This window comes from Panthera onca, chromosome D4 (assembly GCF_046562875.1).
Source record: "Panthera onca isolate mPanOnc1 chromosome D4, mPanOnc1 haplotype 2, whole genome shotgun sequence".
Classification (NCBI taxonomy): domain Eukaryota; kingdom Metazoa; phylum Chordata; class Mammalia; order Carnivora; family Felidae; genus Panthera; species Panthera onca.
The window spans coordinates 62,768,833-62,787,485 of NC_138351.1; the positions used below are offsets into that span (position 1 = coordinate 62,768,833).

Below are 18,653 nucleotides of genomic sequence, written 5' to 3' on the forward strand. Positions count from 1 at the left end.
ACAATATTTATCACCCTCACCTGAGCACATTATACAACTAAGAAGAGTGTCAGTTTTTTTCCCCAGTAGATACCATCTGTCTTCCTGGTATTTACATCTTTTTAAAAAGTATAGACAATAAGTGCCAAGAATATTAAGGTGGAAATTTCAATGCAAATATGAAGCTATCTAGAATTCAAGATTAGTATTTTGTCATCTTTTAATTTCTTTATCTGTAAACAATAAGTACTGTGACTTTTTAGGGTGGAGGAGTTTTCTGGTAAACTGGTTATTCTTGTTATGAGCAAAAACAAATTATAGGGTTCCATGCTTTCATTAATGAAGAGGGCTCATTGTTTTTTTCTTTTTAATTTTTTTTTAAGTTTATATATTTATTTTGAGAGAGAGAGACAGCATGAGCAGGGGAGGGGCAGAGACAGAGAGAGAGAGAGAGAGAGAGAGAGAGAGAGAGAGAATCTCAAGTAGGCTCCTCACTGCCAGCGCAGAGCCTGATTCAGGGCTTGAACCCACGAAACTGTGAGGTCATGACCTGAGCAGAAACCAAGAGTCCGACACTTAACCGACTGAGCCACCCAGGCGCCTTGAGGAGAGCTCATTCTTTTAGCACTATAATAATATAGAAGTAGGGTTGTTTACTTTTGATTGATCATACCTGGGAGGGAGGTTGATAAGGTGTGTTTTAAAGTCCTGAGCTCATATCAAAGTGCTCAGTTACAAAGACGACAAGAATTTAGCAGGTAAGTTGATTCTGAAAGGCAGAAATAGGTGGACTGTTGTCTTATGTTACCTTTGAGGTTCGGCGTGTCTTTCATTTCCCTTTTCTTATACTTATTCTGTATGAAAGTGCCTGCCATCATTCCCTCAGGTCCTAGCCACATGTACCACCCAGTCAGTCATCAATGGAAAAGCCAGAACCCTGGGAACAAGGGAGGTAGGGATAGGAAGGATTTATTAGCGGTTTGATTAGTTGTGCCAGACTTCCTAAGAAAATTATTCCAGAGGTATATTCCTCTTTGTCTACCATAGCATTTTTACTTTAGCATTTTGTGAAATCTTTACTTAACGTGAAAGTTTTAGACAATGTTGGAATAATTATAATTCACGGTGTAGGGGATATCTGCAGCTAAGCAAACTCCTACTGATCTGTGTTTTATTCTATGTTCTTGATCATAATACTGTCTCTAGGATATCTAGTTTTGCATGAAAGTGACGTGTGTGTGTGTGTGTCTGTGTATGATTGAATAGCATATTTTAATAGTTTATGGTAACGTAAAAACATTTAAAAGCTGCAATGTTCACCATGGACAAAAGAGTTAAGAGCTAGGTTTGGGCTCCAGGTGTGTGACAGTGCCTTATTTTAAAAAAGGCATATTCTTCCTGGGGGAACGGTGTAGACAGATCACATATTTATTATGTTAGCCATCCGTCATCCAGTATGAATTTAAAAGAAGAAAGTCACACTGAAGGGAAATTGAAGGTCAGCCTTAGTGGAGTGACGCTGCAACACCCGAACACAATGGGTGCAGTGTGCCGTGGGCACCTGTGACTCTGCCACGGGTCCTTCAGCACTACACTGTATTGCACGTGGTAGATGTGATTAGATTGTGATGCTGAAACCCGAAGTGTTAGCATCCAGCTTTCTTGGCTAACGTAAGATAGACCTAAGCACAGCGGATAGAAACAACATGATTATATGCTTGGGACATAATTTTCTTTGTTTCAGGTTGCAGGGTTGGGAGGAAACTTACTGCATAGCACGTACTGTGTTAGTATATGGTTAAAGTACAAGTGGCAGAAAAGCCCCAAGTAGCGTATCACATCAGATAGGCGTTTTTCGTTTTTGCTTTTATTTTGAACCTCTCACAGTTAGGGAGCACTCCAGGGCTGCAGTGGCAGCTCAGCGGTCATTAAAGACTCTGGCTCTTCTTATCTTGCTCTCGGATCCTCAGCTGGTTTCTATCTTGCATGTAAAATGGCAGCTCCAGCTTCAGCTATTACATCAGCTATTACGTTCCAGCTAAGATGAAATAAAGAGAATCATATTGTTGCTAACTGTGTTCTTTTTTCTGTCAGTTCCCTCTTTTTTTCTTTTAAAGAGAATCCTCCTGTTCTTGTTTCATGGATGCAGTATCATCCATGGTGGTATTATTATTACTATTTAAGTTTTATCTGCCTCTTTGTCTGTTTTTCCTGAGTTTCTTTGTTTTCTTCTTTTTAAACTTAATTCTTATCTTCTCCACAACTCACTCACTCTCTCCCTTTCTTTTCTGTGTCAGCCTGCAATATTATGGACTTTGCTTTCCTTGGCCAGCTGTTGATATTTAAGAGTGCTAATCAGAAGGTATTTGTGTGTGTAGCAGGGAGTAGGAAAGGTCTTGTAACTTGGAGGGGGAGCGAGTGAAAGATCGGTTTTCATGGGGAACTACCAGACACTCTTGTGCAATGTTGTCTTCTGTGGTGACCAGGGCAGTGTAGTTGCTTGGGCCTGCGGAGAGGGCATGTGGTAGATAGACTACCTGTTCCTTCCCTAAGCTTTGAACCAATCCTTCTGCCCTACCGTATACATCCTCCTGGCTGCCCGGTAGCTGGTACGTCTGGTTACCGAGACTTTCGGTAGTAGTGATGTGCCCGTTGGCTTGTCACTCACTGCCTCTCCCACACCATTCACTCCTTCTGCAGCCTCATGTTTCGGCTTTCTCGGGTCTTCTGAGTCTGCAACATGTCTGTAATCTTTCGATTTTCTCAAATTTGGTTAAAATTTCATGTCCACTGATATCTTCTGTTATATTCTCATTATTCTTATGAATGTATACCTTTTAAAGTCCTTTATTGTCATTTTAGTTGGGTTGTAGAAAAGAGCAGAGATACATGCTTGTGTTCAATCTTCCAGGTTTAATGAGGAGGAAAATTATTAATTGCAAGAAATAAATATATGTTAGGTTTTCATAAGTGTTGGTGTTTGCTATTTCTTTTATTGGTAGCTCTGAAAAGTTCATAAAAAATTAGTTTTCTAATCCTGAAGAAGTTTACAGTGCAGTTAAGAAAATAGGAAATATTCAGAGAATAATAGGTGACATATAATTGTGAAAATGAGTGGCATGAACTGTTCTGGCAGTATGAAGCACAAACTACATGGTGCAAAATCAAACATTATCAGTCTCATTGATTTGTTATTTACTGATTTGTTTTGATTTGTTTTTAAACCTGTGATTACAACCAAAAATTTTCCATTTCTCTTTTTAATCTGAGAATGTTTATTTCAGTCTTTTAATCTCACCCCCACCCCCACCCCCTGCCCCATTTTTTTCTTCCTGACAGAACCTTGATTCAGTCTGTCTTCCTGTGCTTCAGAGTAGGAAATCTTCAGCACAGGTGGTGAATAATGTTTCTAATGGTAGTAATTACATTCTTGTCAGTGTGTGAATAGCAACTGTATCCTAGAGTTGTGGCTAATGAGACTGGAGGGAAAGCCTGTTTGGGATATGGAAACTTCTGGAAAAGATTTTCCTACTGGTAGAAAGATACACATGAGAGGAAACAGTTCTGCTTCTCCTGGCCTTGTGTCTCCCTGTTGTATCTGGAACAATAGCTAGTAGGGGACAAATCTGAGGACAAAAACTTTCTATTGAGAGTGGTAAAGAAGAAAGATAGGACTTAGGCAGTTGGTGAGCTTGTAAGCTTCTGAACTAAACTACCTTCTAGGCTGCTTCTGAGGGGAGATAATAAATGTCCTTATTAAAGCAATTTGAAATTTTTGAGTTTTCTGTTATTTGCAACCAAACACATCCTAATTGCTTCAAGTTACAGCATTGCTTTCACTGGTCTCTCTAGTGCTGCTGTGTAGATGGACAACAATGTTTTGTAAAAACAGCACAGTTCAAAAACGCTTGTCAGTAGTTCTCACAACTAAATTTTAAAGGATTTACTTCTTGTAATTTTTTTTCACACATACTAAATCACTTTAGCTTTTTCCGCTTCTCCAAAAATTTGCGATGATAGATTTTAATAATGTAATATAAGTTAGGTATAGCTTGTAGCAAGTAATAGGAAATCTGAACTATCTTACTCCTTATTTTTCTTTTTCTTTTTTTTTTTTTTTAACGTTTATTTATTTTTGAGACAGAGAGAGACACAGCACGAATGGGGGAGGGGCAGAGAGAGAGGGAGACACAGAATCGGAAGCAGGCTCCAGGCTGTGAGCCATCAGCCCAGAGCCCGACGCGGGGCTCGAACTCACGGACCGCGAGATCGTGACCTGAGCTGAAGTCGGACGCTTAACAGACTGAGCCAACCAGGCACCCCCATTTTTCTTAGAATTTTACTGGGTTGCCTGGGTGGCTCAGTTGGTTAAGCATCTGACTTCAGCTCAGGTCACTATCTCATGGTTCGTGGGCTCTAGCCCCGTGTCGGGCCCTGTACTGACAACTCAGAGCCTGGAGCCTGTTTCGGATTGTGTCTCCCCACCCCTCTCTCTCTCTCTCTCTCTCTCTGCCCCTCCCCCGCTTGCACTCTGTCTCCACCTCCCTCAAAAATAAATAAACATTAACAAAATTTTTTAAAGAATTTTATTGTTATAAGAGATAAGGTCATTTAGTTCAACCTCCACCTAAGACACTAATCTCTTCTACAGCTTGCTTGACACGTGAGCAAATGGTAATAATGCATTAGGAGATTCACACTCCTGGGAGGTAGGCTTTGTGCTTTGTTTTGGGGGGTGTTATTTTTGATATTTTGTAGGCACAATGAATTATTTTTCACTATGGGGTAGATATCATTATTTATCTTCATTACATGAGTAATATTCAGTTTATGGCTTTCGATCATTGGGCTGTCTGCTAATATTATGCAGCATTTCTGTTACAGTGTTTGATATTTTCTGTGTTGACAATTATGTCACCTGTGAAGACAAACTATTTTATTTCTTCTTTCTCCGACTGTGTCCTTCCTTCCTGCACTGGCTAGGGCCTCTGGTGTGATGTTGAATAGGAGTGGTAAGATCAGACCTCCTTATTTTGTTCCCAGTATTAAGGAATGGCCTTTTACCACTAAGCATGATATTAACTGTAGCGTTTATGTAGATGCCTCTATCAGGTTGAGGACATTAACTTCTATTTTTAGTTTGGTGAGAGTTTTTATAATGAATAGACATTTGTCAAATGGTTGTCTTTACATCTACCATCTTGCTAGTTTTGTATGTTTGCCCCATCTGTTCTTTGTCCCCTTTTTCTTCTTTTACTCCCTTTTGGATTAATTGCATGTTTTTTTAGAAATTCCATTTTTCTCTTTTGTTAGCTTATTAGTTATACCTCTTTGTTTTTATTTCTGGGTTTTAGTGCTTGTTTTATAATTCAAAGTATCCATCTTTAACTTTTCACATTCTACCTTCAAATAATTATATATATGTGTGTATACACACACACACACACACACATATATATAAATCACTTCATGTAATTATAAGAACCTCATAACAATATACTTCTATTTCCTGTCTCATGATCTTTATAGTATTATTGTCATATATTTTGCTTCTGTATATATTATTAGCCCCACAATACATTGTTATTTTTGTTTTTGAACAGTTACCTTCCAAAGAGATTTTAGAAATAAGAAAAAATGTTTTATATTTACCTATATATTTACCATTTTCAGTGCTCATTACTTTGTGTAGAGCCAGGTTTCTCTCTGGTATCATTTTTCCATCAGCCTGAAGGACTTCCTTTTTATTGCAGTACAGGTCTGCTAGTGATGAACACTGTCAGTTTTTTTATGTTGGAAAAAAGGTCTTTATTTTCCTTTCTTTTCTTTTTTTTTCCCTTTGTTTTTGAGAGAGAGAGACAGAGCGTGAGTGGGGGAGGGGCAGAGAGAGAGAGAGAGACAGACAGACAGACAGACAGACACACAGCTGTCAGCATAGAGCCCCATGCAGGGCTCAAACTCATGAAATGTGAGATCATGACCTCAGCCAAAGTTGGATGCTCAACCAGCTGAGCCACCCAGGTGCCCCTATTTTGCTTTCATTAGAAAAAATATTTCTCTGGGTATAGAATTCCACGTTACGTTTTAGTTTGTTTTCAAGATGTTGCTCCGTTGTTTTCTGGCTTGCATTGTTTCTCAAAAGAAGTTTTCTGTCATTCTTGTCTTTTTTCGTTTGTACTTTATGTGCGTTTTGTCTGTGGCTGCTTTTATGACTTTTCTATCATTTTAAGAAATTTTATTGTCATGTGTATTATAGTTTTCTTCATTTTTCATATTTCTGGCATTTCTGGAGTTTCTCAGATCTTATGGATTTATAGTTTCTATCAAGTTTTGAAAAGCTTTGGTTATTCATTTTTCAAATATTTTTTCTGCCCTCTCTCTTTTCTCTTGGGAGTGCAATTACACGTATACTATGATGCTTTCAGTTGGCCCAAGACCTGCTGATGCCCTGTTCATTTATTGTCCATCTTTTTTCTTCCTGTGCTTTATTTTGGATTGTTTCTATTGCTATTCTTTTCTTTGCATTGTCTTATCTGCTATTAATCCCATCCATTGCATTTTTCATTTCAGATGACTTTTTTAACTCTAGGAATTAAATTTTTAAAAATATCTTTCATGTCTTAGTGTGCTCATATTTTCTTCTACTTTCTTGAACACAGGAACTACATAACTTTTTTTGTAGTTATTTGTATTAGTTAAAAACATTAAAATTTTTATTGCAGTGTAATTGACATACAATGTTATATTAGTTTCAGGTATGCTGCATGTTGATTCAACAGTTTTATATGTTACTCAACACTCACCCTAAGTGTAACCACCATACAATGTTACCATACAATGTTATTATAATACTATTACGGTATTATTTACTATATTCCCTATGCTGTACTTTTCATCCCTATGACTTATTTATTTTATAACTGGGAGTTTGTACCTCTTAATCCTCTTTACCTATTTTGCCCCTTACCCTACCCCCTCTCCTCTGGCAACCACCAATTTGTTCTCTGTATTTATGAGTCTGTGCAGTTACTTTAATTGCCTGTTATTCATGGTAAATATCTTAATGCATTGCCTACTGGATATATGTTTTAGTAAAGGCTTGAGGGAATAATGTAAGAAGTTTTTGCTGTTTTATCCTAGAAACCCAATGCCTTGCACCATGGAAGTGTTTCATGAAATAGTGGGTGGAAAATATTAGCCAAAAAATGGGAGTAGGCTTAGAGAGAAAAGGTAATGATAACCACCTGGACTGTTACAAGGAATTCCTCTGGTGTGAAAGTATTCTACAGCCCAAGCCCACATTTTTCTTTTGGCCCTGGAAGCAACGTTGCTTTCTCTCAGTTTCCCCTCTCTCTACTCATAAAGTATTATTATAATGAATTTTTTACATGGTCATGAATATTTCATATATATGAACAGATAAACCCTAAAACTATAAAATTTTAAAACTGAAATAAATTTAGTGATGACTTAATTCAACCTGCTCTTTTTATAGAATAGTGAACTGAGGTCCAAGTTACTGATTTGCCCAAGTTTACAAACCTCACACAACTAGTCATTCTTTTGTTTTAAATATTCATTTATTTATTTTGAGAGAAAGAGATTGAGCATGTGCACACAGGGTAAGGGCAGAGAGAGAGGGAGAGAGAGAATCCCAAGCAGTCTCCATGCTTCAGTGCAGAGCCCAATGTGGGGCTCAGTCTCACGAATCATGAGATCATGACCTGAACTGAAATCAAGAGTCTGACTCTTAACCAACTGAGCCACCAAGGTGCCCTGTCATTTTTTTTTTTTAATTCACGTATGATTAATCTCCAGTGTTACATTAGTTTCAGTTGTACAAAATAAAGATTCAACAATTCTATACATTACTTGGTGTTCATCCCAGTAAATATACTCTTAATCCTCTTCACCTATTTCACCCATCCTCTGGAAACCACCAGTTTGTTCTCCATATTTAAGATTTTTTTTTTTTGTCTCTGTTTTTCTTAGTTTGTTTCGTTTCTTAAATTCCACATATGAGTGACATCATATGGTGTATGTCTTTCTCTGACTTATTTCACTTGGTATTATATCCTCTAGATCCATCCATGTCGTTGCTACTGGCAAGATTTTATTTTTATGGCTGAGTAATATTCCACTGTATATATACCACATCTTTATTCATTTATCTAATATCATAATTTCTAATATCCTTGTCTATTAATGTCATTATCTCTATCATATGAGTCTGTTTCCATTGATTCATTTTTCTTGCTCTTTTGTATGCATGGTAATTGTTTACTGGATGCCGGACATGATGAACTTTACCTTGTTGGATACTGAACATTTTAAACTTCAAGTATTTTTGAGCTTTAAGATGTGTGAGACACAGTTAGTTATTTGGGGGGCAGTTTGACCCTTTTGAGTCATTCTTTGAAGCTTTATCATGAAGGATTAAAATATTCTTTCTTCCGGGGTGAATTTTTCCCCATGAAGGGCAACACTTTGGAGTATCATACCCGATGTGCAGTTTATTGCAAGGTTTTCCCACTCCACTCTGACTTGGGGCTCACATGCACTGCTTCTGGCTGTGTGATCTCTGGAAATTAGTCCACCAAAGGAAAAGGAAACTTTTCAGTGGTTCTTTTTCTGACCTCAGGTAGTTTTCCTTGTGTGAATGTGCTGACTTATACTTGGCTGAAGACTCAAAAGGAGAACCCTGCAGGTCTCTGGAGCTGTCTCTCTCAGTGTAGTCATCTCCTCCCATTGCAACTGTCTCTTCACATGCAGCTCTCTCCTCTCTGGTACTCTGGTCCATGAATTCTAGCAGCCATGGCCTCCAAAAATTCTTAACTCTGTTCTCTTAACATTAATTTTTCTTAAAATATCAGGACAGATTAGTGTTGAGTAATAAATTTAAAAGTGGGTTATTTTTTGGGGTGCCTGGGTGGCTCAGTCGGTTGAGCGTGCAACTTCGGCTCATGCCATGATCTCACAGCTCGTGAATACGAGCCCTGCATCGGGCTCTGTGCTGACAGCTCAGGGTCTGGACCCTGCTTCGGATTCTGTGCCTCCCTCTCTGCCCCAACCCACTCACATTCTGTCTCTGTCTCTCTCAAAAATAAATAAACATTAAAAAATAATAATAAAGTGTCTAATTTTCAGGGGTGCCTGGGTGGCTCAGTTGGCTCATGAGCTCATGGCTTGTGAGTTCAAGCCCCACATCTAGCTCTGTGCTGACAGCTCAGAGCCTGAAGCCTGCTTCAGATTCTGTCTCCCTCTCTCTCTGCCCCTCCCCCGCTCGCACTCTGTCTCTCAAAAATAAATATATGTTAAAAATAATCATAAAAATAAATAAAAGTGACTTATTTTCAAACATATATTTTTGACTTCTTTTTTTTTTTTTTAAGTTTATTTATTTTTGAGACAGAGACAGCATGACTAGTAGAGGAGGGTAGAGAGAGAGACGGAGAGAGAGGATCCCAAGCAGGCTCTGTGCTGCCAGCCCAGAGCCCAATGCGAAGCTCAAACTCACGAACCATGAGATCATATCTGAGCTGGAACCAGGAGTTGGACACTTAACTGACTGAGCCATCCAGGCACCCCTATTTTTGGCTTCTCTTCTCATCTTTTTATTAATACAATAACACTATCTAAAAGAGCCTTTAATACCAATTAAAAGTTTTAAAACCTGGGGAAAGAAATAGAAGAGCATTCATACCAGATCTGATGGTATCAGTTTAATTTTTCTTATAAATGAAAGTAGTTTGATAGTGGTTTTAAATTTGTTTGGTGAATATATTTTCTATGTTATTTTTAAGCTTAGTAGTTATTGTTTAGTTCTTAGATGAGGTAAAAACATTTAGGAGTATCTAAAGAGCTTTTTGCTGCATTATTCACTGCCAAATTTAAAGAATATGCAGAATAAGGATTATGAAAATGCCCGAGAAACTTTTTTAGTGCTCTTTTGTAATCTGTTACACCTTTCATGCATATATGGGACATTTTCATGTTTCTGTCCTTTCATTGTATTTCTACATTGGATTTTTTTTTCTTTTAGTGTTGTAGTATACCAGAAATATGTTTAATGTCATTATTCACAACTGCTAACATATTATTTGGATTTTTCATTTCAACCAAAAATAATATGTGATGTTTGATGTTGATGTTTATATGCTGTGTAAGTATTGTGCTGTAATGTTACCACATTTTGCTGTGGTTCCTGTCAGATGAAAAATTTGCCATTATCATACGCATAAAGTTTCTTCGGTGAAACTCTGAAAACTAAACATTGTCTTGATAAAAACTGAAGCATGTATATTAAATGTTCATTCTCATTTTTGTATACTTTCTAGTCTGCACTATCAATGTAACTTTTTCTCAAGGTCAGATTTTGGTTTTTAATAGTTGACACTATCACTGACAAACTTTTAAAATTCTTCATGAATAGTGAGACTATCTGATGAGTACCCTTAATCTATTTATTTTTCACACTTTTACATTCTCATTCTTTATTTTTTCATCTCCAAAGAATTTTTAAGACAAAGTACACTGGTTTTTTGTTTTTTCTTCAGTAAAATGAATTATATCTAGTGATTTTTATTTGTTTTACCATTTGCCAGAATTTTGTGTGTAATGTTTTTGAAAATTTCCTACTTGTATTGTCATTGAACCATTAACTGCAACTATAAAGTCCATAACTTTTAGCTGGTATAGTTAAGTTTGGGTAGGTGAGTGGGGATTTTTGTGGATAAGTAGAAATAATCAGTTTAGTGATTAAACAAGAATTCAGTACCTTTCCTCTCTTTTATGTAGTATCAAAGGTGCCGAATCTGGGATAAGTTGCATGAAGAGCATATCAACGCAGGCCGTACAGTTCAGGTAAGTCTATTACATTGTTTCTAGTAGATCAATATGAAAAACAGTCTTAAGAATATTTTGCTAAACTAAATAGTCTTGTGGCTGAATCCTTTTATGTATATTTGTAACTATTTCTTTAAGGGTGCATTTTTAGCAGGAGTCACTGAATCAAATGTCATACATATTTTTAAGATTTTGATTCATAATACCAAAATTTCCTCCAGGAACAAAGTATCAACTTATACTCAAAATCAACGCATTTTCCAAAAACCTTATGTACATTAGTATTATCAGTTTCTCAAAATTTTGCCTACTAGTAAGTTAAAATAATGTTGCTTTTGTTGTTCTAATCTGGAGCTTTTATTGCTTTGAATGGTAAAAGTTTTTTTCATATGTGTCTTGGATAGTAATATTTCTTTTGTAAATCGCCTGTTCATGTCCCCTGCATATATTATGTTGTTGTCTTAAAAAAAAAAAAAGTTTATTTATCTTAAGAGAGTGTGCACGGGAGGTTCCGGAAGATGGCGGCGTAGGAGGACTCGGGGCTCACAGCGCGTCCTGCCGATCACTTAGATTCCACCTACACCTGCCTAAAGAACCCAGAAAACCGCCAGAGGATTAGCAGAAGGGAGTCTCCGGAGTCAAGCGCAGACGAGAGGCCCATGGAAGAGGGTAGGAAGGGCGGCGAGGCGGTGCGCGCTCCACGGACTGGCGGGAGGGAGCCGGGGCGGAGGGGCGGCTCGCCGGCCAAGCGGAGCCCCCGAGTCTGGCTGGCAAAAGCAGAGGGGCCGGACGGACTGTGTTCCGACAGCAAGCGCGACTTAGCGTCTGGGAGGTCATAAGTTAACAGCTCTGCTCGGAAAGCGGGAAGGCTGGAGGACAAAGGGAGGGAGAGCTGCTGAGCCCCCGGACGGCAGAGCTCAGCTTGGCGGGGAACAAAGGCGCCAGCGCCATCTCCCCCGCCCATCCCCCAGCCAAAATCCCAAAGGGAACCAGTTCCTGCCAGGGAACTTGCTCGCTCCGCGCAAACACCCAACTCTGTGCTTCTGCGGAGCCAAACCTCCGGCAGCGGATCTGACTCCCTCCCGCTGCCACAGGGCTCCTCCTGAAGTGGATCACCTAAGGAGAAGCGAGCTAAGCCTGCCCCTCCAGCCCCCGTGCACCTTGCCTACCCACCCCAGCTAATACGCCAGATCCCCAGCAACACAAGCCTGGCAGTGTGCAAGTAGCCCAGACGGGACACGCCACCCCACAGTGAATCCCGCCCCTAGGAGAGGGGAAGAGAAGGCACACACCAGTCTGACTGTGGCCCCAGCAGTGGGCTGGGGGCAGACATCGGGTCGGACTGCGGCCCCGCCCACTAACTCCAGTTATACACCACAGCACAGGGGAAGTGCCCTGCAGGTCCTCACCACGCCAGGGACTCTCCAAAATGACCAAACGGAAGAATTCCCCTCAGAAGAATCTCCAGGAAATAACAACAGCTAATGAACTGATCAAAAAGGATTTAAATAATATAACAGAAAGTGAATTTAGAATAATAGTCATAAAATTAATCGCTGGGCTTGAAAACAGTATACAGGACAGCAGAGAATCTCTTGCCACAAAGATCGAGGGACTAAGGAACAGTCACGAGGAGCTGAAAAACGCTTTAAACGAAATGCAAAACAAAATGGAAACCACGATGGCTCGGCTTGAAGAGGCAGAGGAGAGAATAGGTGAACTAGAAGATAAAGTTATGGAGAAAGAGGAAGCTGAAAGAAAGAGAGATAAAAAAATCCAGGAGTATGAGGGGAAAATTAGAGAACTAAGTGATACACTAAAAAAAAATAATATACGCATAATTGGTATCCCAGAGGAGGAAGAGAGAGGGAAAGGTGCTGAAGGGGTACTTGAACAAATTATAGCTGAGAACTTCCCTGAACTGGGGAAGGAAAAAGGCATTGAAATCCAAGAGGCACAGAGAACTCCCTTCAGACGTAACTTGAATCGATCTTCTGCACGACATATCATAGTGAAACTGGCAAAATACAAGGATAAAGAGAAAATTCTGAAAGCAGCAAGGGATAAACGTGCCCTCACATATAAAGGGAGACCTATAAGACTCGTGACTGATCTCTCCTTTGAAACTTGGCAGGCCAGAAAGGCTTGGCACGATATCTACAGTGTGCTAAACAGAAAAAATATGCAGCCGAGAATCCTTTATCCAGCAAGTCTGTCATTTAGAATAGAAGGAGAGATAAAGGTCTTCCCAAACAAACAAAAACTGAAGGAATTTGTCACCACGAAACCAGCCCTACAAGAGATCCTAAGGGGGATCCTGTGAGACAAAGTACCAGAGACATCACTACAAGCATAAAACATACAGACATCACAATGACTCTAAACCCATATCTTTCTATAATAACACTGAATGTAAATGGATTAAATGCGCCAACTAAAAGACATAGGGTATCAGAATGGATAAAAAAACAAGACCCATCTATTTGCTGTCTACAAGAGACTCATTTTAGATCTGAGGACACCTTTAGATTGAGAGTGAGGGGATGGAGAACTATCTATCATGCTCCTGGAAGCCAAAAGAAAGCTGGAGTAGCCATACTTATATCAGACAAACTAGACTTTAAAATTTTTTTTTTTTTCAACGTTTTTTTTATTTATTTTTGGGACAGAGAGAGACAGAGCATGAACCGGGGAGGGGCAGAGAGAGAGGGAGACACAGAATCGGAAACAGGCTCCAGGCTCCGAGCCATCAGCCCAGAGCCTGACGCGGGGCTCGAACTCACGGACCGCGAGATCGTGACCTGGCTGAAGTCGGACGCTTAACAGACTGCGCCACCCAGGCGCCCCAAACTAGACTTTAAATTAAAGGCTGTAACAAGAGATGAAGAAGGGCATTATATAATAATCACAGGGTCTATCCACCAGGAAGAGCTAACTATTATAAATGTCTATGCGCCAAATACCCGAGCCCCCAGATATATAAAACAATTACTCATAAACATAAGCAACCTTATTGATAAGAATGTGGTCATTGCAGGGGACTTTAACACCCCACTTACAGAAATGGATAGATCATCTAGACACACAGTCAATAAAGAAACAAGGGCCCTGAATGATACATTGGATCAGATGGACTTGACAGATATATTTAGAACTCTGCATCCCAAAGCAACAGAATAGACTTTCTTCTCGAGTGCACATGGAACATTCTCCAAGATAGATCATATACTGGGTCACAAAACAGCCCTTCATAAGTTTACAAGAATTGAAATTATACCATGCATACTTTCAGACCACAATGCTATGAAGCTTGAAATCAACCACAGGAAAAAGTCTGGAAAACCTCCAAAAGCATGGAGGTTAAAGAACACCCTACTAACGAATGAGTGGGTCAACCAGGCAATTAGAGAAGAAATTAAAACATATATGGAAACAAACGAAAATGAAAATACAACAATCCAAACGCTTTGGGATGCAGCGAAGGCAGTCCTGAGAGGAAAATACATTGCAATCCAGGCCTATCTCAAGAAACAAGAAAAATCCCAAATACAAAATCTAACAGCACACCTAAAGGAAATAGAAGCAGAACAGCAAAGGCAGCCTAAACCCAGCAGAAGAAGAGAAATAATAAAGATCAGAGCAGAAATAAACAATATAGAATCTAAAAAAACTGTAGAGCAGATCAACGAAACCAAGAGTTGGTTTTTTGAAAAAATAAACAAAATTGACAAACCTCTAGCCAGGCTTCTCAAAAAGAAAAGGGAGATGACCCAAATAGATAAAATCATGAATGAAAATGGAATGATTACAACCAATCCCTCAGAGATACAAACAATTATCAGGGAATACTATGAAAAATTATATGCCAGCAAATTGGACAACCTGGAAGAAATGGACAAATTCCTAAACACCCACACTCTTCCAAAACTCAATCAGGAGGAAATAGAAAGCTTGAACAGACCCATAACCAGCGAAGAAATTGAATCGGTTATCAAAAATCTCCCAACAAATAAGAGTCCAGGACCAGATGGCTTCCCAGGGGAGTTCTACCAGACATTTAAAGCAGAGATAATACCTATCCTTCTCAAGCTATTCCAAGAAATAGAAAGGGAAGGAAAACTTCCAGACTCATTCTATGAAGCCAGTATTACTTTGATTCCTAAACCAGACAGAGACCCAGTAAAAAAAGAGAACTACAGGCCAATATCCCTGATGAATATGGATGCAAAAATTCTTAATAAGATACTAGCAAATCGAATTCAACAGCATATAAAAAGAATTATTCACCATGATCAAGTGGGATTCATTCCTGGGATGCAGGGCTGGTTCAACATTCGCAAATCGATCAACGTGATACATCACATTAACAAAAAAAAAGAGAAGAACCATATGATCCTGTCAATCGATGCAGAAAAGGCCTTTGACAAAATCCAGCACCCTTTCTTAATAAAAACCCTTGAGAAAGTCGGGATAGAAGGAACATACTTAAAGATCATAAAGGCCATTTATGAAAAGCCCACAGCTAACATCATCCTCAACGGGGAAAAACTGAGAGCTTTTTCCCTGAGATCAGGAACACGACAGGGATGCCCACTGTCACCGCTGTTGTTTAACATAGTGCTGGAAGTTCTAGCATCAGCAATCAGACAACAAAAGGAAATCAAAGGCATCAAAATTGGCAAAGATGAAGTCAAGCTTTCGCTTTTTGCAGATGACATGATATTGTACATGGAAAATCCGATAGACTCCACCAAAAGTCTTCTAGAACTGATACATGAATTCAGCAAAGTTGCAGGATACAAAATCAATGTGCAGAAATCAGTTGCATTCTTATACACTAACAATGAAGCAACAGAAAGACAAATGAAGAAACTGATCCCATTCACAGTGGCACCAAGAAGCATAAAATACCTAGGAATAAATCTAACCAAAGATGTAAAAGATCTGTATGCTGAAAACTATAGAAAGCTTATGCAGGTAATTGAAGAAGATATAAAGAAATGGAAAGACATTCCCTGCTCATGGATTGGAAGAATAAATATTGTCAAAATGTCAATACTACCCAAAGCTATCTACACATTCAATGCAATCCCAATCAAAATTGCACCAGCATTCTTCTCAAAACTAGAACAAGCAATCCTAAAATTCATATGGAACCACAAAAGGCCCCGAATAGCCAAAGTAATTTTGAAGAAGAAGACCAAAGCAGGAGGCATCACAATCCCAGACTTTAGCCTCTACTACAAAGCTGTCATCATCAAGACAGCATGGTATTGGCATAAAAACAGACACATAGACCAATGGAATAGAATAGAAACCCCAGAACTAGACCCACAAACGTATGGCCAACTCATCTTTGACAAAGCAGGAAAGAACATCCAATGGAAAAAAGACAGTCTCTTTAACAAATGGTGCTGGGAGAACTGGACAGCAACATGCAGAAGGTTGAAACTAGACCACTTTCTCACACCATTCACAAAAATAAACTCAAAATGGATAAAGGACCTGAATGTGAGACAGGAAACCATCAAAACCTTAGAGGAGAAAGCAGGAAAAGACCTCTCTGACCTCAGCCGTAGCAATCTCTTACTCGGCACATCCCCAAAGGCAAGGGAATTAAAAGCAAAAGTGAATTACTGGGACCTTATGAAGATAAAAAGCTTCTGCACAGCAAAGGAAACAACCGACAAAACTAAAAGGCAACCAACGGAATGGGAAAAGATATTTGCAAATGATACATCGGACAAAGGGCTAGTATCCAAAATCTATAAAGAGCTCATCAAACTCCACACCCGAAAAACAAATAACCCAGTGAAGAAATGGGCAGAAAACATGAATAGACACTTCTCTAAAGAAGACATCCGGATGGCCAACAGGCACATGAAAAGATGTTCAACGTCGCTCCTTATCAGGGAAATACAAATCAAAACCACACTCAGATACCACCTCACGCCAGTCAGAGTGGCCAAAATGAAGAAATCAGGAGACTATAGATGCTGGAGAGGATGTGGAGAAACAGGAACCCTCTTGCACTGTTGGTGGGAATGCAAATTGGTGCAGCCGCTCTGGAAAGCAGTGTGGAGGTTCCTCAGAAAATTAAAAATAGACCTACCCTATGACCCAGCAATAGCACTGCTAGGAATTTACCCAAGGGATACAGGAGTACTGATGCATAGGGGCACCTGTACCCCAATGTTTATAGCGGCACTCTCAACAATAGCCAAATTATGGAAAGAGCCTAAATGTCCATCAACTGATGAATGGATAAAGAAATTGTGGTTTATATACACAATGGAATACTACGTGGCAATGAGAAAAAATGAAATATGGCCTTTTGTAGCAACATGGATGGAACTGGAGAGTGTGATGCTAAGTGAAATAAGCCATACAGAGAAAGACAGATACCATATGGTTTCACTCTTATGTGGATCCTGAGAAACATAACAGAAACCCATGGGGGATGGGAAGGGAAAAAAAAAAAAAAAGAGGTTAGAGTGGGAAAGAGCCAAAGCATAAGAGACTGTTAAAAACTGAGAACAAACTGAGGGTTGATGGGGGGTGGGAGGGAGGGCAGGGTGGGTGATGGGTATTGAGGAGGGAACCTTTTGGGATGAGCACTGGGTGTTGTATGGAAACCAATTTGACAGTAAATTTCATATATTAAAAAATAAAAAAAAATAAAAAAATTAAAAAAAAAAGAGAGTGTGCACATGTGCAAGTGGGGGAGGGGCAGAGAGTGGGAGAGAGAATCCCAAGCAGGCTCTGTGCTGTCAGCATGGAGCTTTCTCAGGATTCTCTCTCCTGCTCTTTCTCTCTGCTCCTTCCCTGACACATGCATTTTTTTTCTCTCTCTCTCTGTCTCTCAAAATAAATAAACTTAAAAAAATTTTTTTTAAAAAGAACTTCAAAACGATACTGTTACAGTCACATAGTATTTATTACAAGTGTTCTTTGCAGTTATTGTCTTTTTAATAAATAAATGTTAATTATTTAAATTTTTAAAAATCCTGGAGCACCTGGGTGGCTCAGTCGGTTAAGCGTCTGACTTCGGCTCAGGTCATTATCTCGTGGTTTGTGAGTTTGAGCCCTGCCTGGGGCTCTGTGCTGACAGCTCAGAGCCTGGAGCCTGCTTTGGATTCTGTGTCTCCCTCTCTCTCTGCCCCTCCCCACTTGTGCTCTCTCTATCAAAAATAAATAAATATAAATGTAAAAATTTGTTTTTAATTTTTAAAAGTCCTATATTTACATAGTTAAAAGTGAAATAAAAGTAAAAGCTTTACCTTACCCTTCTCCATCTCTGTGTCCTACTTGGAAGAAACCACTTTTAATCCTTTTGGCCATTTTCCCTGGTATGTAGCTCTTTATTCCTTAATATAATGTGAGAATGCTATTTCTTAATTAATCAGGTTCAGACATTACCTCTTCTTACCATAATAGGTGGTGATCTAGCTTTCTGCCCAGCTCTGGTACTTTCTTTCCGCCTATACAAATACATACATTATAATTTTTGGTTAAATTATAAATCATTATTTTATTATTTTGATTATAAAAATACTGTTTTCTTCTAAACCAAATAGTGAAATACAATATTGTCTTTGCTTTTTTTGAAGTTAATATTTGTCTTTTTTTTAATTTCCTAGCTTTCTGTGTATTCGTAATTTTTTTCTAAATGCTCCACATCTTTGCTATGTGCTATCAGTGATAATTTTCATATGTCCAAATATTCTACTTCCATTCTTTATCCTGAACACTCCCTCCTGTAGCCCTCTTCCCAGTTCCAATCTGGACTTCCTTTCTAGGCTTCTTGCACAGGTGCTGTTCTGGGACTT

The 18,653-nt window shown here is 39.0% G+C and overlaps 1 protein-coding gene across 2 annotated transcripts in view; it reads left to right on the top strand.

The window, feature by feature from the left end:
• Positions 1–18,653, top strand: part of STX17 (syntaxin 17) — a 73,128-nt gene that overhangs the window by 10,255 nt on the left and 44,220 nt on the right. For both annotated transcript variants that reach the window (XM_078436651.2, XM_078436652.2), the window contains exon 3: positions 10,777–10,842. In XM_078436651.2, coding sequence (XP_078292777.1) covers positions 10,777–10,842 — 66 coding nt within the window. The remainder of the gene's footprint in view (positions 1–10,776; positions 10,843–18,653) is intronic.